General features: G+C 39.5%; 1 protein-coding gene across 1 annotated transcript in view; it reads left to right on the top strand.

The window, feature by feature from the left end:
* rgl2 (ral guanine nucleotide dissociation stimulator-like 2) overlaps positions 1 to 18,971 on the top strand; it is a 35,460-nt gene that overhangs the window by 13,950 nt on the left and 2,539 nt on the right. The window contains exons 5-19 of the mRNA XM_028579708.1: positions 58 to 224; positions 1,110 to 1,166; positions 2,041 to 2,237; positions 4,772 to 4,881; positions 5,403 to 5,618; positions 6,663 to 6,766; positions 8,956 to 9,040; positions 13,402 to 13,461; positions 14,616 to 14,702; positions 14,814 to 14,846; positions 16,375 to 16,496; positions 16,604 to 16,690; positions 17,878 to 17,971; positions 18,173 to 18,397; positions 18,621 to 18,735. Coding sequence (XP_028435509.1) covers positions 58 to 224; positions 1,110 to 1,166; positions 2,041 to 2,237; positions 4,772 to 4,881; positions 5,403 to 5,618; positions 6,663 to 6,766; positions 8,956 to 9,040; positions 13,402 to 13,461; positions 14,616 to 14,702; positions 14,814 to 14,846; positions 16,375 to 16,496; positions 16,604 to 16,690; positions 17,878 to 17,971; positions 18,173 to 18,397; positions 18,621 to 18,735 — 1,759 coding nt within the window. The remainder of the gene's footprint in view (positions 1 to 57; positions 225 to 1,109; positions 1,167 to 2,040; positions 2,238 to 4,771; positions 4,882 to 5,402; positions 5,619 to 6,662; positions 6,767 to 8,955; positions 9,041 to 13,401; positions 13,462 to 14,615; positions 14,703 to 14,813; positions 14,847 to 16,374; positions 16,497 to 16,603; positions 16,691 to 17,877; positions 17,972 to 18,172; positions 18,398 to 18,620; positions 18,736 to 18,971) is intronic.

Below are 18,971 nucleotides of genomic sequence, written 5' to 3'. Positions count from 1 at the left end.
GGCCTCCAATTTGCAGTAACATTACCTTCCTTTCTTTTCCTTCCTGTCTTCCTCCAGTCAGCAGCTCCTCGCTCTCAGTGTGTAAAAGCAGGGACAGAAGAGAAGCTGGTGCGCCACCTCTTCCACTCCTTTTCTCTGGGAGACTCCTCCTTTATCACCATCTTCCTCTCCACCTATCGATCCTTCACCTCCACGGGGAGAGTGCTGGACATCCTGTCTGACAGGTGGGAGAGTTCTTTTTATTTTTTTGTATCTGTGATGACACAATTATTTTTGTTGCTTTTGTCTAAAAAAGAGAATATGGCTTTCAGTTAGGGTTTAAAAAAAGAAAAGATAAATTGCTGGTATGATAGCAGTCTCAGGTGTAATGATGGGTCACTAGAAATCGGTAGGATTGGTCATCTGGGAACCATCAATGTCTGAACCATATTTCATGGCAATCCATGTAATCCAATAGTTCTTAAGATATTTCAGTCTGAAATAAAGTGGCGGACCAAACCAACAGACATTGCTATCTTCAGAGCCACACTGCTAGTGTACTAAATACTAAAGTGCAGATAAATAGTTACATTAGAGTCAGCATGTACTGGTTGATCAATTTACTTTACACCTAATTTCCATTTTCACAAGATGAACAGATTTTAGTTTAGCTTTGCAATTTGTCTCCAAAGCGGAGTGTAATTTAAACAGTAGAAAGCAGTCTCTAGATTAATTGTGTAACTTCATTTAGAGACACTTTCACAATGGAGGAAGCACCTGTGTGCCTAGGTAAAATAACTGCGACCACAGTTCGGCAAAAAACTTGCCTGTGAAGGCTTTTTGTTCTGTTATGAAGTATTTATTAAATAATGGAGGCATTTGTATGAAACAGCTGTTTGCAAAGTTTTTTTCAAAGAAGCAACACAAAGGAAAGTTTAGACTCCTGGCAACGTTCTTAGTCTACCTGTAAACATCAGGACAGCCTTTGCTGAAAAACAAGCCATAAATACATTTATCACAAAGAGTATTATTTATGACACAGCACAGCAGATGCACATATTTGAAGCTGAATGGTAGTTATGTTTTTTTGTTTTTTCCTGCTCCACCAACTTTTTCTTTTTTGTGAACAGATTGGAGAACCCGCCTGGGGACAGCGAGAGGAGCCAGATGAGACAATCTTTCAACAAGTGAGTTTTTGAAAATGCTCCCCATGATCTTTGTGGAACTTTTACTGTGACATGCTGTGTGTTGGTGTGCATGTGTGTGTGTGTGTGTGTGTGTGTGTGTGTGTGTGTGTGTGTGTGTGTGTGTGTGCTTAAATATAAGTGTGGAGATGTGTGTGCCATAAATACATCTTCTAAAGTTCTTGCTTCTGTTTTTGAGGGAATATTATTATTACCAGGCAGTGTTGATTTTTATATTTTTTTTAAATGGCACGTTAACATTAAACAAGTAAACATGGGCGGAAACACCAAAACAAGAGATAGCAACAGGAAATGCAAACCATCTCAACCAGCCTATTTCTTTGACTTAGTGTTTTGAATGGAAAAGATGCTGAACTGCATTTCAGACTCAGACAAATGTTCAGACTCAAGCACAATCTTGATCCTATTCCACTAAATTGTAGTCATCGCTAAGCTGCTTTTCTTGTTTAAACCCCCCCGAGAACGTGACTTCTTGCCGACGTTTTAGCTGTGTTGGAAAATATCAATATATTCAATCAATTCCAATCTGCAACGGCTTGTTTATCTGCTTCTGGCAACCTGCACCACCTCAGGGTTTAAACCACAAACAGATCCATCTTTTGCTCCCATAAAACTTCAAGTTTGATTTAAGAATGTTTCTTTCCTTTCCTGATGACCTGATTTACCGACACAGCACTATAAGGAGCCTTTTTATTCTCGGACCTCTGAACTGTGCGGTCAAGGCTAAAAAAAACAAAAGACTCGTCGTGTCGTGTTTCTAATATTGTGTCCCACAAAGTTTTTGAGTGACATTCTCTAAAGCCATGGAAATGCTGAATCCTTTTTTCCTTCAACATTTCTCTCCTCATTCCTGCAGAGCGGTGTGTACTGTGTTTAGCACGTGGCTCTCTGAGTATCCTGAAGACTTTAAGAGTTTGGGGGAACCCTCTCGCCTGCTGCGCCTGGCTCCCCTCCTCCCCCAGGACTCCTCGTCTGCAGCCGACCTCTGCGCTCGCCTCCTCAACATAGCCGAGGAGCTCAGCGAGAAAGCCCTGCTCCCTGACGCCCATAAAGGTCTGTAATTTAACTGGGATTTAAATGACACCAGTAAAGGCCTCGCTAGATGAGGGTTTTCATGTAGAAATACATTTGTCTTCTCAGTGTAAATCCCAAACGGAGGCTGCAAAAAACAAAGAAAATACAACATGGGCTGGTTGTGGCTTCCTTGATTAGAGAAGTGTATTATGTGTATTATTATAATATTATTTTTCATGCCAGTTTCTTAGTGTTCTTCTGAACCCAGGAGCATGTAGAAGGTTGTTTAAAGTCCTTGACAATGGGATCATTGTACCTGTACACTAAAAATATTTTGGACACTACAACTCTGCTATGAAAACCATAGGTTAGGCGGCCATGGTTGCAATAATTGCTGTACTTTGTGTTTAATGCTAATTAAAAAATGTTAGCATGCTAACACGCTAAGATGTTAAACATGATGTTAGCATTGTCAATGTGAGCTGTGTTGCCAAGCTAGCATTTAGCTCAAAGCACTGCTGTGTGTTTGTTTTTTTTAAGATTATTTTTTGGGCATTTTTAGGCCTATTTGACAGGACAGCTGAAGACATGAAAGTGGAGAGAGAGGGGGGAATGACATGCAGCAAAGGGCCGCAGGTTGGAGTCGAAACCGCGGCTCGCTGCGTCGAGGGGTAAACCTCTATATATGGGCGCCCGATCTACCAACTGAGCTATCCGGGCGCCCGGCACTGCTGTGTGTTGATACAGCTTCAGATCAACTAGCACTGATTCCTAATCTTCTCTCATCCTGTAACCTTGAGGTCACGAGTGAAGAATCACATTACCTCGACATAACAAAGTCATTTTCTCATTAGAATGAGATTTATCCAGTTTCCTCGTGTTTTCCTGAGATAACTAGACAACGAAACTGTTTTCCTTGGGAAAGCCACGATTCTGTGGAACAAAACGACTTCACGATCCCACTGGACACAGTGATTCCTGCAACTAAAACAGGGGTCTTCCAACGTTTTTTAGACCAAGGACCCTTTAACTGAAAGAGAGACATAGCAGGGACCCCGTACTACATGTATTGTATAAAACTGAGCTGCATATTAAACTGGGTGGATGGATATTTAAATACATTGTTTATACATCATGTTTTAATGTTAAACATTCATGTGGAAGGCACAGGGTTTCATATTTCAGTTTTTTTCCGATTGCTTAAGCACTATTTTGAAAGCAGGGACCGGTTTTTCAGAACACTTCATCCAATCAGCAGGACACCTCAGACCCTTTGCAAAATGAAACACTCTTGCAAAAACTATACACTAATTTATAAAATCCATATTTTGTTACCATATGAAACACACGTTTCATATGACTTATTTCTGTTTGAACCAGTTACACACTGCTGTAGCTAACCTAAAACACTTTTTACAATTCTACTTCTCAGTGATTAGAGTACTGTAAATGAAGTACACAGAGAAAGTGCAAATATACAATAAGTTCACCAAACACTACACTAGACCAATGCTGCAAACTTAGGAAAATATAATTTATTTCTCTCCATATACCCAAATCAGTCAACATGTCAACATGGAGAATTTCAACAACATGTCCCAGTTTTCATACAGCTACTACAGTAATGTGCATAACACTGTTAGCTCAGCAAACAACAGACAAACATAACATACTGTATCCAGTACAGGTTATAATTACAGAAAAAAAAAATAATAATAAAAAGATCTCGTCATCACAATCAGAAAGATCAGAAAATTCTAGACATTATCTCTTCGCCTAGCTGGATCTGGCCAGAGAATTTCACCAACATCACAGGCGATATCCTCATTGGCAAGACAACGTGGGAAGAACCGTCTTGAATGTCGAATCCATCCTTGCACAGCTGCAAGTCAACCTGTTCACAGGCGTCCTCCATTGCCTGAAAGAGGAGTACCTCTTCCTCTTCCTCTTCCTCCTTCTCCTCCTCTGTGGATTTCCCCTTTCATCCTCCCTCTTCTTCTGACTCCTTTCATGCATTTTTATAGTGGTTAAACCTGAATGGTGTGTCTACAGTTAAGCAATCATGTGTTTACGCACCTCTTGGCTGTGTTTCACAGATTGGCTCATGGTTGTGGTAATTACTGTCAATGCTTTGGAATTGCACGGACGTGACATCACGATATACTTCTGTGTCTCGTGTATACAAGTGTGTTGAGTGTTTTGCAAAGTACTGTGTGTATTTTTGTGTGAAGCTGACATTGTGCTTATAGTGGTGCACATCTGGGCCAATGTTTTGCTCCTTGAGTGTAAGGTTTTGACACTTGCGTAATACTTTTGATTTCAGTGTGTGAGCACTCGTCAAAAACTGTAATGTATGTTCTCAGACATTGACATTTTACATTAAAAAAATTAGCAATGATTTGGCGCCCCCCACCCCCGGAGTAACTCTGAGGACCCCCCCCCTAAGAGTCGCGGACCCCTTGTTGAAGATCTCTGAACTAAAGGATAGAAAAGATATATAGGGCCTACAAACTAAGGTGTTTCTAATATATTCTGAATGCACAGTTTTATTGAACAGCCTTCACCCTTTGCAGATCAGAGCGGTTTCACCAGCCCTCCTCCTGACGCCTCCAAGTTTGAACCCACCAGTGTCCTTGGATTCCCTGCAGCGCTCATCGCTGAGCAGCTCACCAAAATAGAGACAGTGAGTTTTCTTGTAACATGTTTCGCATGATGCTAAATATTGACCAATGATACTGAAATTGAATTACAGTGAATGCAAAGCTATTGTTATTTGGTTTATTCTGACATTTCCAGAGTATGTTTGCATGATACACCTCTGCTTTGAATTCATGTTGACTCTGTAGATTAGTTCAGGCCCAGTCTGCTTTCCACAATTGGAACCATCCTGTTTTGTGTCGTGATGAACTTTGATCCCCTGATATGGATACGTTCATATTTTCTCTGCTCTATTTCACTCACCTATAGAACATAGAATCAATCTGTAGTCACTTATTGTTTTTTTGCTATCTTGTTTAGAATGCACAGAATGAAAGTGGTACTTATAGTAACGTGAGCCACCGTGGCTGCAAACACCACAACAGAAAGGCGCCACCCTCAAAAACTCTCAGCACGAAATTCCTCAAAGTACTGGTTTCATGGTTTGAATATTGATTTCCAGGAAACAGACTGTTATTTATAGATCTATGTGCTGTCACTTATCAGGAGCTGTTTGTCCGTCTGGTCCCGTACCACTGCCTTGGCTCACTGTGGTCGCAGAGAGACAAGAAAGGGAGGGAAGGCGTTTGTTGGTCCGTCCGGGCCACCATACGTCAGTTCAACAAGTTGGCCAATGCAGTTCTAGCATCCTGCCTTTGGCCTACGAAACTGCGCAGCCAGCAGAGAGCCCGACTTCTGGAGAAATGGATCAGCGTGGCAGAGGTCAGTATGCAAAAATCAAAAGTCACAGCTCTAAAAATGCAGGATTTCATGCCATTTTTACAGACAAGAAGTGAAAAAATGTTGCTCCTCTTGAAATGAAATTGCTAACAGTATGTCAGTTGGGGTTTCAATGTTTTCCAAAAACCTCAACTGTGCATTTCCCAACAATAAACCCCCATTAATCCCATAACCATAATCCTATTCTTAGTTCTGACTGTGCACATACTATCACAAATTCACAGTCTGCTTGGTTTCTGCTGTGGCTGTGCTAGTAATTTCACTTTAATCAATAGCTATGGGCAAAACACATTAATCAAGTCTTTATATATGGTTCTTTTCTGGTCAGAGCAGCAGCAAATCAACAAATAGCTCTCTCTGTTTGAGTTCATTTGGTGGTCGACCACTTTTGGCAGAAAGTGAGAAGAGTGATTATTAAAAATCTGCATATTTTATACTAGAAGTAGCTTTCAATCCCAGTACACATTTAGAAAATGGAATAGGAAATGTACTCTGCATGAACAGTACATACCAGAAATGTGCTGATTCAATAAAATGTGATGTAAGACCTCAAGGCAAACAGTTAAGCTTTGAATCTGCTTTAAAAAAAAGACAGTATTATATAAGAGACATGTGGTTTAACATGTGGAGTTCTGTAACAGTGTTAGGGTTACACACACACACACACACACACACACACACACACACACACACACACACACACACACACACACACACACACACATCCTGTCCTTGCTTGTTATGGATTTTTTCCTTTCCGATCCTCTTTATATGTGAATAAGCTGCATCACATACTCACAAACACTCCAACATCCTCTTTGGCAAAGTGAGGTATCACTGGTTTGCTGCCAAAATGTCTTTTGGGACAAACCTCTTTAGCAGTATGCATTATTCAGCACCTCAGGCTGACACTGTAACTCAATACCGGCCAGACCCATACCCACAGGTGTTCTTAGTTTGCCGTGTATGTGTGTGTGTTTGTGTGTGTGCATGCAAATGATTGTTATCTGTGTGTTCTTTCAACAGGAATGTCGAGCCAGGAAGAACTTCTCCTCACTGTATGCCATCGTGTCGGCCCTGCAGAGTAATCCCATCCACCGGCTGAGGAAGACGTGGCATGACACTGACAGGTCTGTACCTCTCAGTTTGAAAAAGCAAAATACACAGAGAATGATTTTCACTGTACAAGGACATTTGTAGTTTGCTGTCCTTTCTGATTGCCTTGCATAAAAAAAATAAAAAATAAGACAAAGATAAAAAAGACTAGACAAAATACAACAATACAAACCGAAGAAACAAGTAATAAAAAAAACAATATATATATAAATAGTTATATAAAAAGAAAAGTCATAACTCAGGTGTAAAATAGTATGAATTTCTACAGTACAGTGGGTAACACAGTAGGTTTTGTAGTATTAAGTAATTGAGGACTTATACTGATCTCTGCTAGAGACCAAGGAACTGCAGCAGTGGCACCTCATGTCTTAGTGCCTAACTTTTTTTATATTGTAATGAACGTCTGTTACATTCAAGCCACTGCCAAATGAGTTGATAGAAAGCTAATTAAGACTATCAGCTCCACACAACTTTCTCTGTATCTCTCACTATGGCAACGTTCAGAAGATTGTGTCGTCCGGCAACTTTCGCGTGCAGAAACTTGAGTGAAGATAATTACCTCTTCTGAAGAGTCCATCATGTTTTTTTAATCCTCCGTGTCCTCCTTGGCTACTAGTTACTGCGTGGAGGAGAGGTGGGGGCGTGTGCGCAATCATGGAAGGCTTGTGTCATGTGGATGCAACAACAGTTTTGTTGTTATTGCTTAGAATTCCTCACAGGGAGACAGAAAGTACGCACTATAGCTTTAAAAGTGAAAGAAACACTCTTCTCATTCTCAAAATAGAAGATCTTTCTCTTAAATAATGACCCCCACTGACTATGGAACATAGCTATAATTAATGTTATTTGTTTCACCAGTGCTTTAACTGCTATGACAAGTCACACACTAGACAATAGATAATAAGAGTAGAGATTGCATTAACATACAGGTGGAAATTGCCTTTAAATAGGGTTATTCCAAACTTCAGGGAAAATTTGTGTGACAAAAAAATGAAAGCTGCAGTGTAAACATTCCGCAGTTTCACCATTAGGGACTTTTTCTCCATCAATTTTTTTTGTGCATCAATTTGTGTTTTATCTGTTTGGTGAAAGTGCACTGTATAAGCAGTGTTTTATTTTTTTATTTTACCTTTTATTTTTTACAAACAAGTCATTAAAAACTTCTTATTTACAATGTCGGCCTGACAAGTGACAAAGCCAATTAGGGGCTAGGAGGGCTAGGAAATAAAATACTTTAGACATATATGCAGTTTAAAATGACATAAAAAACTATTTGATATACAACACAGACAGTAGTAAACACGTATACCGAGAGAAACACACAGGTACAAACAAATGTTTAACTGGGAAGTGTGCTATGAACTGTAAAATATATTTTTTGAAAATTCTTTTTTTAATGTTAATGTAGTGTAGAGCTGAAATGATTAATCAAATAATCGATTAGTCAATCCATTGAAAAATAACAAGCAATGATGGATTTAATAATCGATTCATAGGTTCAGTCATTTTTTAAGAAGAAACACCGAACATTCCTTGGTTCCAACTTCTTAGTTTTGAGGATTGGCTGTTTGTCTTTGACTTATAGGATAGAAAATCAATACGTTTTGTATTTTTTGAACGTTGATTGGAAAAACAAGACATTTGAAGACGTCAACTTGGGGCATTAGAAAATTTCAACTGGTATTCATAACTACATTCTGACATTTTACGGACAGAACAATTAATCGATTCCTCAAGAAAATAATCAGCAGATGAATCGATAATGACAATAATTGTTACTTCGTGGTGCTTAAAGAGATTCAAAAGTAATTTCTAGAAAATACTTATTGCTTACATTCTATGAAGCAACATTTATATGGTATAGTCATTTTCAGATGCTTAGAACGTACCATATATTTTATTACGTGTTAAAAAAAATATTTCTTAAAACAGCTACCCTACATAAAGTATTATATTAATTGTAAATGTGATGTTTGGTTAGGACCTGGAGGACAGTTTCTTCATAGCTTCAAACTGCATTATAGGAAGCCAAGTCAACCTTGTAAATAACCTCATCGCCAATCCAATTACATAATTTTGACTTTGCAGACACTTTAAATTCAGCCTGTACAAAATGTCTTCATTGCATTTCATTAGCTTAATAATGTTGAAATATGAATGATTATTCAATTCAATTCAATTCACTGTTTTGGTCACTTAACAGGGAGGCGGTGAGGAGATACGAGGAACTGTCAGAAATATTCTCAGACAAGGACAACTACTCACAAAGCAGAGAACTCCTAAAGGAGGTAGGTTTCTGTCAAGACAAAACACAGAGTGACAATGGAAATATAATATATTGTACATTTTCAAAAGGATATCGGGTTCTGAATGATGACATACAGTAAATGGAGCAGGTTCAGTGAGAAATTTGATCTTTTGTTTATGGCACGCAGAGGCTGGTTTTTCCCAGAGTCATGACGCAGCATCAAACCTTTTCAAGCCTGAATGACGTGTTTCGTTTGACCATTTGTCATTTTACATCTCGTTGCTTAGAGGCTGAGGAAGCAGTTTCTTGTGCCGGAGAGCTGCCAGTTTGACGTGCAATTTGAGTCTGGAGTCAGATTTCAACAACTCTCTTCTGATGTCTTGGACTTGTTTGAGGCCTATTTTTACTCAGATCTGTGTTGCTCTTGGATACTGCTGGATGCTTTTACCGCTTATCTATTTACCACCTTGCTAACAAAATCTTCAAAGATACTTTTCCTCCCCATCACTACAAACACTTTGAGTTTACACCTGTGTGCATAATATGTTAACTCCTGAAGCAACTGTGTTATACAGAAAGAAAGACACTAGCTGTGTTAGAAACCGTTCCCTCATTCACTCGTTCACTGTTCACTATACAGTATAGTGTTTATTAAATAGTGAACTATATTGGGAACGACCAAACGAGATTTCGGACACTCACTGAAAACACATCGTTGCGTGGCTTGTGTCAGGAGATGCGCCCGTTGTTTGTGTGATGGAGACGGGGGTGCCCAGCATCATCTAAACAAACCGAAACTAAAATACTTCCAATAACGTCCCTGAAACAAACACAGCACTCAAGAGAATAGTAAAAGGTTGTATATATGTTGCATGTTAAATTTACGCTGTTTAGAAACGAAAGTCCTCTCCATTTTTCCTTCCTGCACGATCCGTTCTGCGCATGCGTTATTTGTCGGCTAGCGGTTAGCCGAATTAGCTGTTAGCTTGGGTGGAGGCTAGCGTGGAACAGATCGGGCAGGTCGTAAAACGGTATTATCATCTGCGCATGCGTGAACATCTTGCGCATGCGCAGAACGGATTGTGCAGGTGGAACGGATCGGGTACTGACATATGTACACTCAAATTAGCAGTGTATTGTGGGTATTTTATAGTGGACTATATAGTAAATGAAATTTACCGCGTAGAATTCGAACACCACTACAAAATGGCGAACACACTATATAGTGCACTATTTCCGTGATAGGGAACGGTTTCAAACACAGCTACTGTTTACCGTTCACTGTACGCAGGTTTTGGTTTTGTGCATTACTCTGCTATAAGCCTTGACTCAATATATTCACAATTTTTGACCTGATTTTAGAAATTAATGTTTATTGTATGAGCTAATCTATAAAGAAAACGGAAAAAGAAGGAGCTCTATAAGGCTTTACTTACAGGCATTGAGCTAAATGCTAACATCAGCATGCTAACATGGTCACAATGGCAATGCTAAAGAGCAGATATTTAGAAAGTAGCATGCTAATGTTTGCTAGCACAGTGTACAGCTGAGGATGATGGGGAATGTCATTAGTAGTTTGAATTTAGAATTATCTAATGATGGCGCTAGAGGAAGTCAGGTGATCCCATAAAAATAAAATGAATAGAAAGGCCATTTCCGTTAAAATCAGCGTAGCAGAATGGTCAGAGCAGCAGCCATTTTCTGCTGTTTTATTCCGTTTTCTGTGAACGATGCGTCGAGGGGGTAACGTTAAGGCGGAGTTAAGAAGCTAACGTTAGCCAACTAACACCGGCTGGCTGGCTTGCTGGTTCCGCCGTCCTTGCATCAATTACAGAGAATGAGCAGAACAGCGGGCTGGGTCTAATGTTAGCGGTCCGCTGACCCACTGCCGCTGGGCCTTGATGTCCCTTCTCACTCCCTGCAACTCCGAGAACGTCTTCCGAGCTGCGTCGGGAGGCTCTCTTCCCAGCAAGCTGCGACACAGTTTACTGACGCACATTGTCTCTATGACAACTAACAACGATCGCCATTTTGTTGTGTATTAAACAAATGACCACGGAAAACCGGTTCGGTTGGGTAAGCCCCAAAATCGATACATCCTCTTGGAGCCATGAATGTCTGTATAAAATTTTATCTGAATGCATCCAGTTCTCAAGATAGTTCTTGGACTGACAAATCGATTAACATTTCCACGCAGATAGCATGACTAAAAATAACATACATGCACACTGCGAGCAAACAGTGACGTCTGTCAAGCCTCTAAATGCAGCTACAACAAAAGTGACTCCTCTGCACTCATATCTCACATCCTGCTGACGAGCATCCCATAATTTCAACAGCAGAATGAGACATTTACTAATGTGTCTGTCAAGAGCCACTATTGGAACACGTTTTGAATTCCTATCTGCACAGACTGAAGTCGAGCCTTCTCCTCTGAAAACAACATTCAGTGGTAGAGATTTATGACTGCTTGAAAAGACCAGAACCCAGTCTAATCTGGTTGAGTACAACTGCCCTTATTCTGTCAACAACTTCACTTCACCCATCTGAAGAAGTACATTATATTTAGTTTGCACTGTGTGAGATAGTCGGGGGAAGTTGACAGGATCCGCCGTGTTTTGATTCGCTGTTATGGTGCAATGCAGGCATCAATATCTTTGCATTAGCTGCGATTTTACCATGATATCCCCAAAGGAATTCATCCAAACGTTTGCTTTCATTTAGAAAGCTTCACTCTGAGCTTTGATCCCAGAAAGACACCATCTTCTTCTGTTGCCCTTTGATTTTTTTTCAGCACAGTTACTTGCTTCCCTTCATCTCTCAGCTTGTCTAAAAATGACTACGACTAGCAGACAGAGTGTGAGAAGAATGAGTCAGACTAATAAAAGACTTTCTAAAAGTTTGGGGAAAGAAATGATTCACAACACGGTCATTGAAGCATTTGACAATATTTGAACACTTTATTATAAAGCATGATTATTACAGGCTATGTCTTCTTGGCTAATGCCAAGCTGTCATGACAGATCTCTAGACTGAGCAGTGTCAACTTTTCATTTACATTATTAATGTCTTATTAATATTTGATCATTTATTAATGTTCATACGATACGATACAATACCATACGATACGATACGATATGATACAACTTTATTGTCAGCCAGTGCTGAAATTCTTTTTGTATCCCTGGGTAGCTTGTGTAAAAAAAGAGGACATAGACATACATACAGACATACATAAGATGAATAACACCAAAAGACATACATGAAACATTACCAAAAATGACATAAGCACCCAAGTAAGGAAACAAAGCATACATGACACACAGACAAGGTATTGTAACCCTGAATAAATATTGCACTGGATTTAATGTAGCTGGTTTAATAATAGGATAGATTGATGTATGAAAGAGTTTTTAAGTCTGATGCGATTGAAAGAATGAACTCTAAAGCGTCTGTTTGAAGGCAGAAGCTGATATTCTCTGTGCAAAACATGTGAGGAGTCATTTGAAATATTCCTGGCCAGTCTGAGCATACTATTATTGTGAGCTTCCTGAAAGTTTTCATCAAAGGATTAGGTTCTATCTCACTGGTACATTTATGGCAATTGGCTATTTTTTAGAATTGCATACAAATTTGTTTATCACTATGAATCTATATATTTTTTAAATAAAATACAATTAAATAAAGTAAAATAAAAGCCCATCTAGAGTCTAGCACTGGCAATAAGCTTAGGCTATAAATGCTATTTGTTACATATTCCATTAGGAAATATTCTATGTCCAAGTAAAAATAAGTCAAATAAATAAATGAAAACTTGCATTGAAAGTGAAATTATTAACCATATGACTTAGTGTCTTTCAGCTCATTGTTTTGGTTTTATGGCCCATAACTTTCTGTTTTTGGTTCATTCTCACAGCTCTCATCAGTGGTGTTTTTGGGCCAACTATAATCAGTTTTTTAACACATTAGCCATATAAACTGAGTTTCCACTACCCCCGTGCGGCCATACAAATCGGTTATTGCGGGTTTAAAGCTGCAATATATATGCTAACAAATACACTATATGCTGGTGTACATTGTGGCATAAAATACCTATTTCTTGACAAAAAACAATTTCCTTTTGTTTTGACCACATTGCATGAGCATGATGGATTTGTCCAGTTATCATGTTATTGTCGCGGTTAAAATGTACACTTTAAGGACTTCTTATCCATGTTGGCTTAAAAGTGGAGTTTTAAAGTCAAAACCTGACATATGTTGGCAAACTCCATCTGTTGATGAGGATCATGTAAAAGCTCCAGAACAGCTACTAAATGGACCTTGTGATGAGACTGATTTCTCCACAATTGTTTCCAAGGCCGATAATGAACTCTAAACCTTTTCCTTGCTTTTGTGTTGCAGGAGGGCACATCAAAGTTCGCCAACATTGACCACAGGCTCAACAACAAACATATTAATAGGGTAAGTTGAGTGAAAATTAGGGAGCGATGGAGGTTTTGCTTTTTGGGAGGCAGGCTTGTTTGTGGTAGTCCACTGGGTTGAACATTTAGGTTAGGGAAAATAAACTCCTTCTACTACTGACTGTTGTCGCACAGGTCAGCACTCGGGTGTAAATGGCTGAAATTGTGCAAAAACTGCGGTCACATGCACAGTTCAACATTTGCAAATTACTTTCACTGAAGCCTGAATTCATTAAGACATTTCGGTAACGGAGGAGTAACGTAAAAATGACCTCAACATTTGTTGCTGAGGCAAAACCTCAGATCTTCAAGCACATAAAAAAACTATATATATATATATATATATATATTTTTCACTAACTTTACAGCCCACGTCTGGTCTGCATACCGATTGTTTTTTAGCCTGAAGGGCTGTACACCCCCGGAGGCCTTTATGTGAGACCTTGGAAATGTTATGGATGATGTAAGATCCTGCAAAAGTGTCATTAGTATTGTTAAAGTTAGGGGGCAAAATGTTGTATAATATCTGTAGAAAAGGATTTGTGGTGAAACTTGGATTCAGGTGTCTTTTAGGGCTTATGAATCTTATTTTGTTGTATATACAGTGTATGCTGCATCATAAATATCCAATATAAGTGTAGTGCATTAGAATCAAGTTTATTTTTAGTTAAAGCACTCAGTTACTGTATATGCTTTTGCTGATAGCTTAATAATGGATTTCAAACTAAAAGTTGTAAAGTTTATTTGTATAGGGGCAAGTTTGTAGCATGAACCATGCCACACACCACAGCATTTATAGCCTAAGCTAATTTGCAATGCCTGTCTCTAGATTGGCCTTTGAAATACATCATTTAGTTGACTTGAAAGTGCTGTTTTCCTACAAAACGCTACATTCAAACACTGATACTGATGTCACTTTTGCTAAGCAGAGGGTGTTTCAGTGGTTTGATAGAGGGTTGTAAGCGGGATCGACCGGCACGCAGCAGCGAAGTGGAACAGAGGGCCGTCGTGTGTCTGATGTGCTGAATCCTGAGCCATCGTTTGAAAAATAGCTGCAGGCGGCTGCTCTGAAATCCCTCGCAGTGTGGGCCCTTTACGATGTGAATAGAAACCTCTGGGGGACTGATAAAACACTTCTTTTTTTTTTTTACACAGTCCAACGCCCAGGGCACTGTGCCCTACCTGGGCATCTTCCTCACAGACCTCACTATGCTGGACACGGCGGTCAAAGACAGGCTGGATGTAAGTTCCTCTCATCTCTATCAAGGGGAAAGTTGGTCACAACCCCTGGAAGTTGCACACTATTTTACAATTATCAAACTGACATAACACATCCTGTCACTCCCTTTGCAGAACGGCTACATCAACTTTGACAAAAGGAGAAGGGTGAGTGTTGCGATACTTATCAGTGTGAAAAATAAAAGGTTAAAAGTAGGGCTGTCAAGCAATTCATTTTTTTTTAATCGCGATTAATCGCTGAATTTCTATAGTTAATCACAATTAATCACATGTTTTATTTATGATTAAAATTCTATTATCTTGCATTTCAGAACTGTTTTTAAGTACATATTAACAATGGAAAGCAATTATTACCAGTGTGTCTTGATTGGGAATCAAATGAATGCAAAGAAAGTTACTTTATGAACTTGACTTTAAGATTTGTACAGGCTGTGTATGCGTGAAACTACTGACCCACACACTCACACACACACACACACACACACACACACACACACACACACACACATCGTTTACCTCAGGCTAATTAATTAGCTAGTAAGTGGCGATTTTTGTCAGCCAGCCTTCCAAAATGAAACACAATGAAAAAAAAAAAAAAAAAAAAAGATCATTAACCGTTGCCCGACAAGCAGGTAAGGGAGTCTCAGTTCATCGTCCGGGAGCCTCTGACACACTTTCTGCTAGAGCTGGGCAATATATCGATATTATATTGATATCGTGATATGAGACTAGATATCGTCTTAAATTTGGGGTATCGTAATATAGTAATATGACATGTTGTCTTTTCCTGGTTTTAAAGGCTGCATTACAGTAAAGTGAAGTCATTTTTTGAACTAACCAGACTGTAACTGTTCTATTATTTGTCTTTACCCACTTAGTCATTATAGCCACATTACTGATGATTATTTATCTAAAATCTCATTGTGCACATGGAGCCACTTTACTGAAACCGCTTGCGAGACTGACAACTCCAAAGCGGCGTGTATGTCCGAGCCTGTCTCCACCGCCTCCACCTGCAGGTTGTCACCTGTTTGGTTTGGAATGAAAGGGAGAAAACACGACACCAAGTAACACGGGGGATATCGCTCATATACATATTTATTTCTACGTCTGCGTAGTTAAGGTGTCAGACGCATCTTGCTGTCTTCCGCATAAGTGCTGCGGGAAACCCTTCGAGTGAAGTGAAAATAAATGAATAAATGGCGGCATGCGATTAAAAAAAATGAACGCGTTATGCTCGGCCCCTAATCGTTAATGCTGACAGCCCTAGTTAAGAGTTGACGCTTAAAATAAGAGAAGTTTGCTTTTAGCGGATGCTTTGGACTAAGCTTATGTTTCTGGACGCTGACACCAACAAGCAAGTAGTAGTAAGGTGCACATGTGTAATTGTAGCATCCTGACAAATATTGTGTGACCCTGAAAAGATCCTGTTAGAGAGATGAAGAAGAGCTACAAAAAGAAGAGAGATGCGAGGGATAATTTTTGAGATAAGAGCGTAATAAAATGAGGTGAGGGAACATAATATCTGAGGCAGGAAATTATTAAGTGGAGGGCGCCGGGAGGTGCAAGATGAGAAGAGAAAAAAGAACTAGCACAGTTATAGCCTACTAGATCAGCCAACATGGGTGCTTTTTTTTTATTTTGACACTGTGATGACATGCCACTTTGTTCACAGGAGTTTGAGGTTTTAGCTCAAATCCGGCTCCTGCAGTCTTCTTGCAAAAACTGTGTTTTCACCGCTGACGAGGCCTTCATACAGTGGTATCAGAGTGTACCGACACTAACAGAGGAGGAAAGGTACCTATCTGAAAGTTTGGTTCTGATTATAAACTAATGTCTTGAATGCATTAATTTGTATTTGTCGGACAATGACTGTTTTAAATATTCGATTATGTCTATTTCAGTTACAGACTGTCCAATGAAATTGAAGCACCTGGTGAGCCGAGCCCCCGCGGCCTTCCTCCAACAGTCATCATCACACAGTGCCCAGAGTAAGCTACACTGAATACACTCATACACACAAACACACACACACACACACACACACACACACACACAGCACAGTAAAATGATGACTATAATACCACATTCACACAATTCAGAATATGTAGACTAGGATTTAGATTGGTAGTCCAGGTCCTCCACCGATTTTACGCCTGAAGTTCAGTTTACGCGTCACAATGAACGCTAATATCTTCTGTGGCTCTAAAGGAGGCACACACAGTCGTTTACCAGGCAGGACGAAAGATGCTATTGAGTTGCATTATGGAAAATTAGTGATTTGGGGCTATATATAAATTAAATTGAATTGACTTGACTTGAATTATAGGAGTCTTGGTTACAGACTATACTACAGAATAAGTCAGCATATCTCTGCCTTTTCTGCTTCAATTATTGACCATTTAATATCTCTCACATCAAGGGATTTTAAGTGTAGTACAAAATCGCTCAAGTATCACTAAATTGAATAGTGGAACAATTAGTACATTAACCACTAGTCAATAATAAGAAAATCAGTCTACAGCAATGTTGATGATTTAGGTCATTAAAGTGATCAAGACAAAATAATCAGTTCAAAAAAAATAAAAAATAAAAGCCATTTTGCTGTGTTTATGTGTTTTCATTGTAAATTGAATATTTTTGGGTTTTAGACTGTTGATTGCACAAAACAAGCAATCCAAAGCTTTTTGACATATTTTTGACTAAAATTACTTTATTATTATTTTTTTATGATTAACAGGTTGTTTTTATTCATTTTCAACACAACACACAAAACATACAATTTGCAACATGAACATACCCCCCCGTCCCCTCGTCATCACCACCCAGCCAGACAAAAAGAAAGATAAATGACACAGTAAACAACAATATTCAAGACCATACAACAAAATAATAAAATAGACGGGTGGTGATAGCGTAGTGGATATGACTCGTGCCTTTGGTGTGGGAGACATGGGTTCAATCCCCACTGTAATACATCAACCAATGTGTCCCTGAGCAAGACACTTCACCCCTAGTTGCTCCAGAGGAGTGGGACCTCTCTCTGATATATATGGTGATTGTAAGTCGCTTTGGATTAAAGCGTCAGCTAAATGTAATGTTGATTAATTATAAATAACAACAATCAGTAGTTTCAACCCTAATTTGAATGTGTTTATACATTTCCTTGTGTTTTCAGCCTGAGTAGGTCTCGGACCAGCCTGACTGGTGACAGTGACAGCCTCTTTGACTTCCCCTCCCCTGTCAATAATCTGCTCTCAAAACTCACAAAGGTAATCTACTTTTACTTAACCGTTTAGGCCAACTCTGCATTCATATCAGGTTTTGTTTCACATACATTGTTTGCAGGAGTGACTCTGTTTTTGCTTTTGTCCAAATCTGCTAAACACATTGTACTTAACGTGGCTCTTAGGAAAAGCGATCACGTCCTTGGTTATCAGCAGCACCGTTTGCTTTTTTTATTTCGATTGCAGCATATGAAATCTCCGTCTGTGTCCTGTCTGGATGTTGACACGTCTCCTTCAACCACTGACTCCACCCCTGCCACGTTGACTCCATCCACTCCCACAAAGTCACACCGCCGATCAGTCTCCTGCGGCAACAACCCCCCTAATAACATCCAAGGGTCGGGGCCCGACATGCGAATCATCAGGATACGGATGGACCTGCACGATGGAAACATGTACCGAAGCATACTGGTACTAATTCAAACCATTTGAATCGAATTCACTGCAGCAGTGAGATTGTAATGCTATAAAAATGCGTCGTCCCAAATTATCTGCGACATGCTGCACTTGTCCCGTAATGATAGTCATCAGATCCTGTATCCTCCGTGTATCCTCAGGATACAATGGACCCAGGATATTATTAGTGCAGATCAAGCTGTCCTAGTGTCATTGTTATTCTCTTCTCTCCCCTCAGGTTACGAGCAATGACAAGACCCCCACTGTGATCAGCTCTGCCTTAGAAAAGCACAATCAGGACCCCAAACAGACGTCCAGATATGAGCTGATCCAACTTCAGCCTGAAGGAAAAGGTATAAAGACGTGCCTCCAGTGCAGAAAAAACAACACCTATTGGAATTGTACTTTTGTATTTCTTCTGGCACCAGGTGGCGTATTTATGTTATCCAAACAGAGACAAACTGAGATCATCTTTTTATTTCTTCTTTTGCATTCATCCAAAATTGTGGTTAACTTGAGGTTTTTAAGTGTAGCACAGCAGCAGCTTTGAAGAAGCTTGATTGAAATCTGATTTGTTTATTTGTCTCTC

This window comes from Perca flavescens, chromosome 6 (genome assembly GCF_004354835.1).
Source record: "Perca flavescens isolate YP-PL-M2 chromosome 6, PFLA_1.0, whole genome shotgun sequence".
NCBI lineage: Eukaryota > Metazoa > Chordata > Actinopteri > Perciformes > Percidae > Perca > Perca flavescens.
The sequence above is the reverse complement of the archived record's forward strand: the minus strand, read 5'-3'. Positions and strand labels throughout refer to the sequence as shown.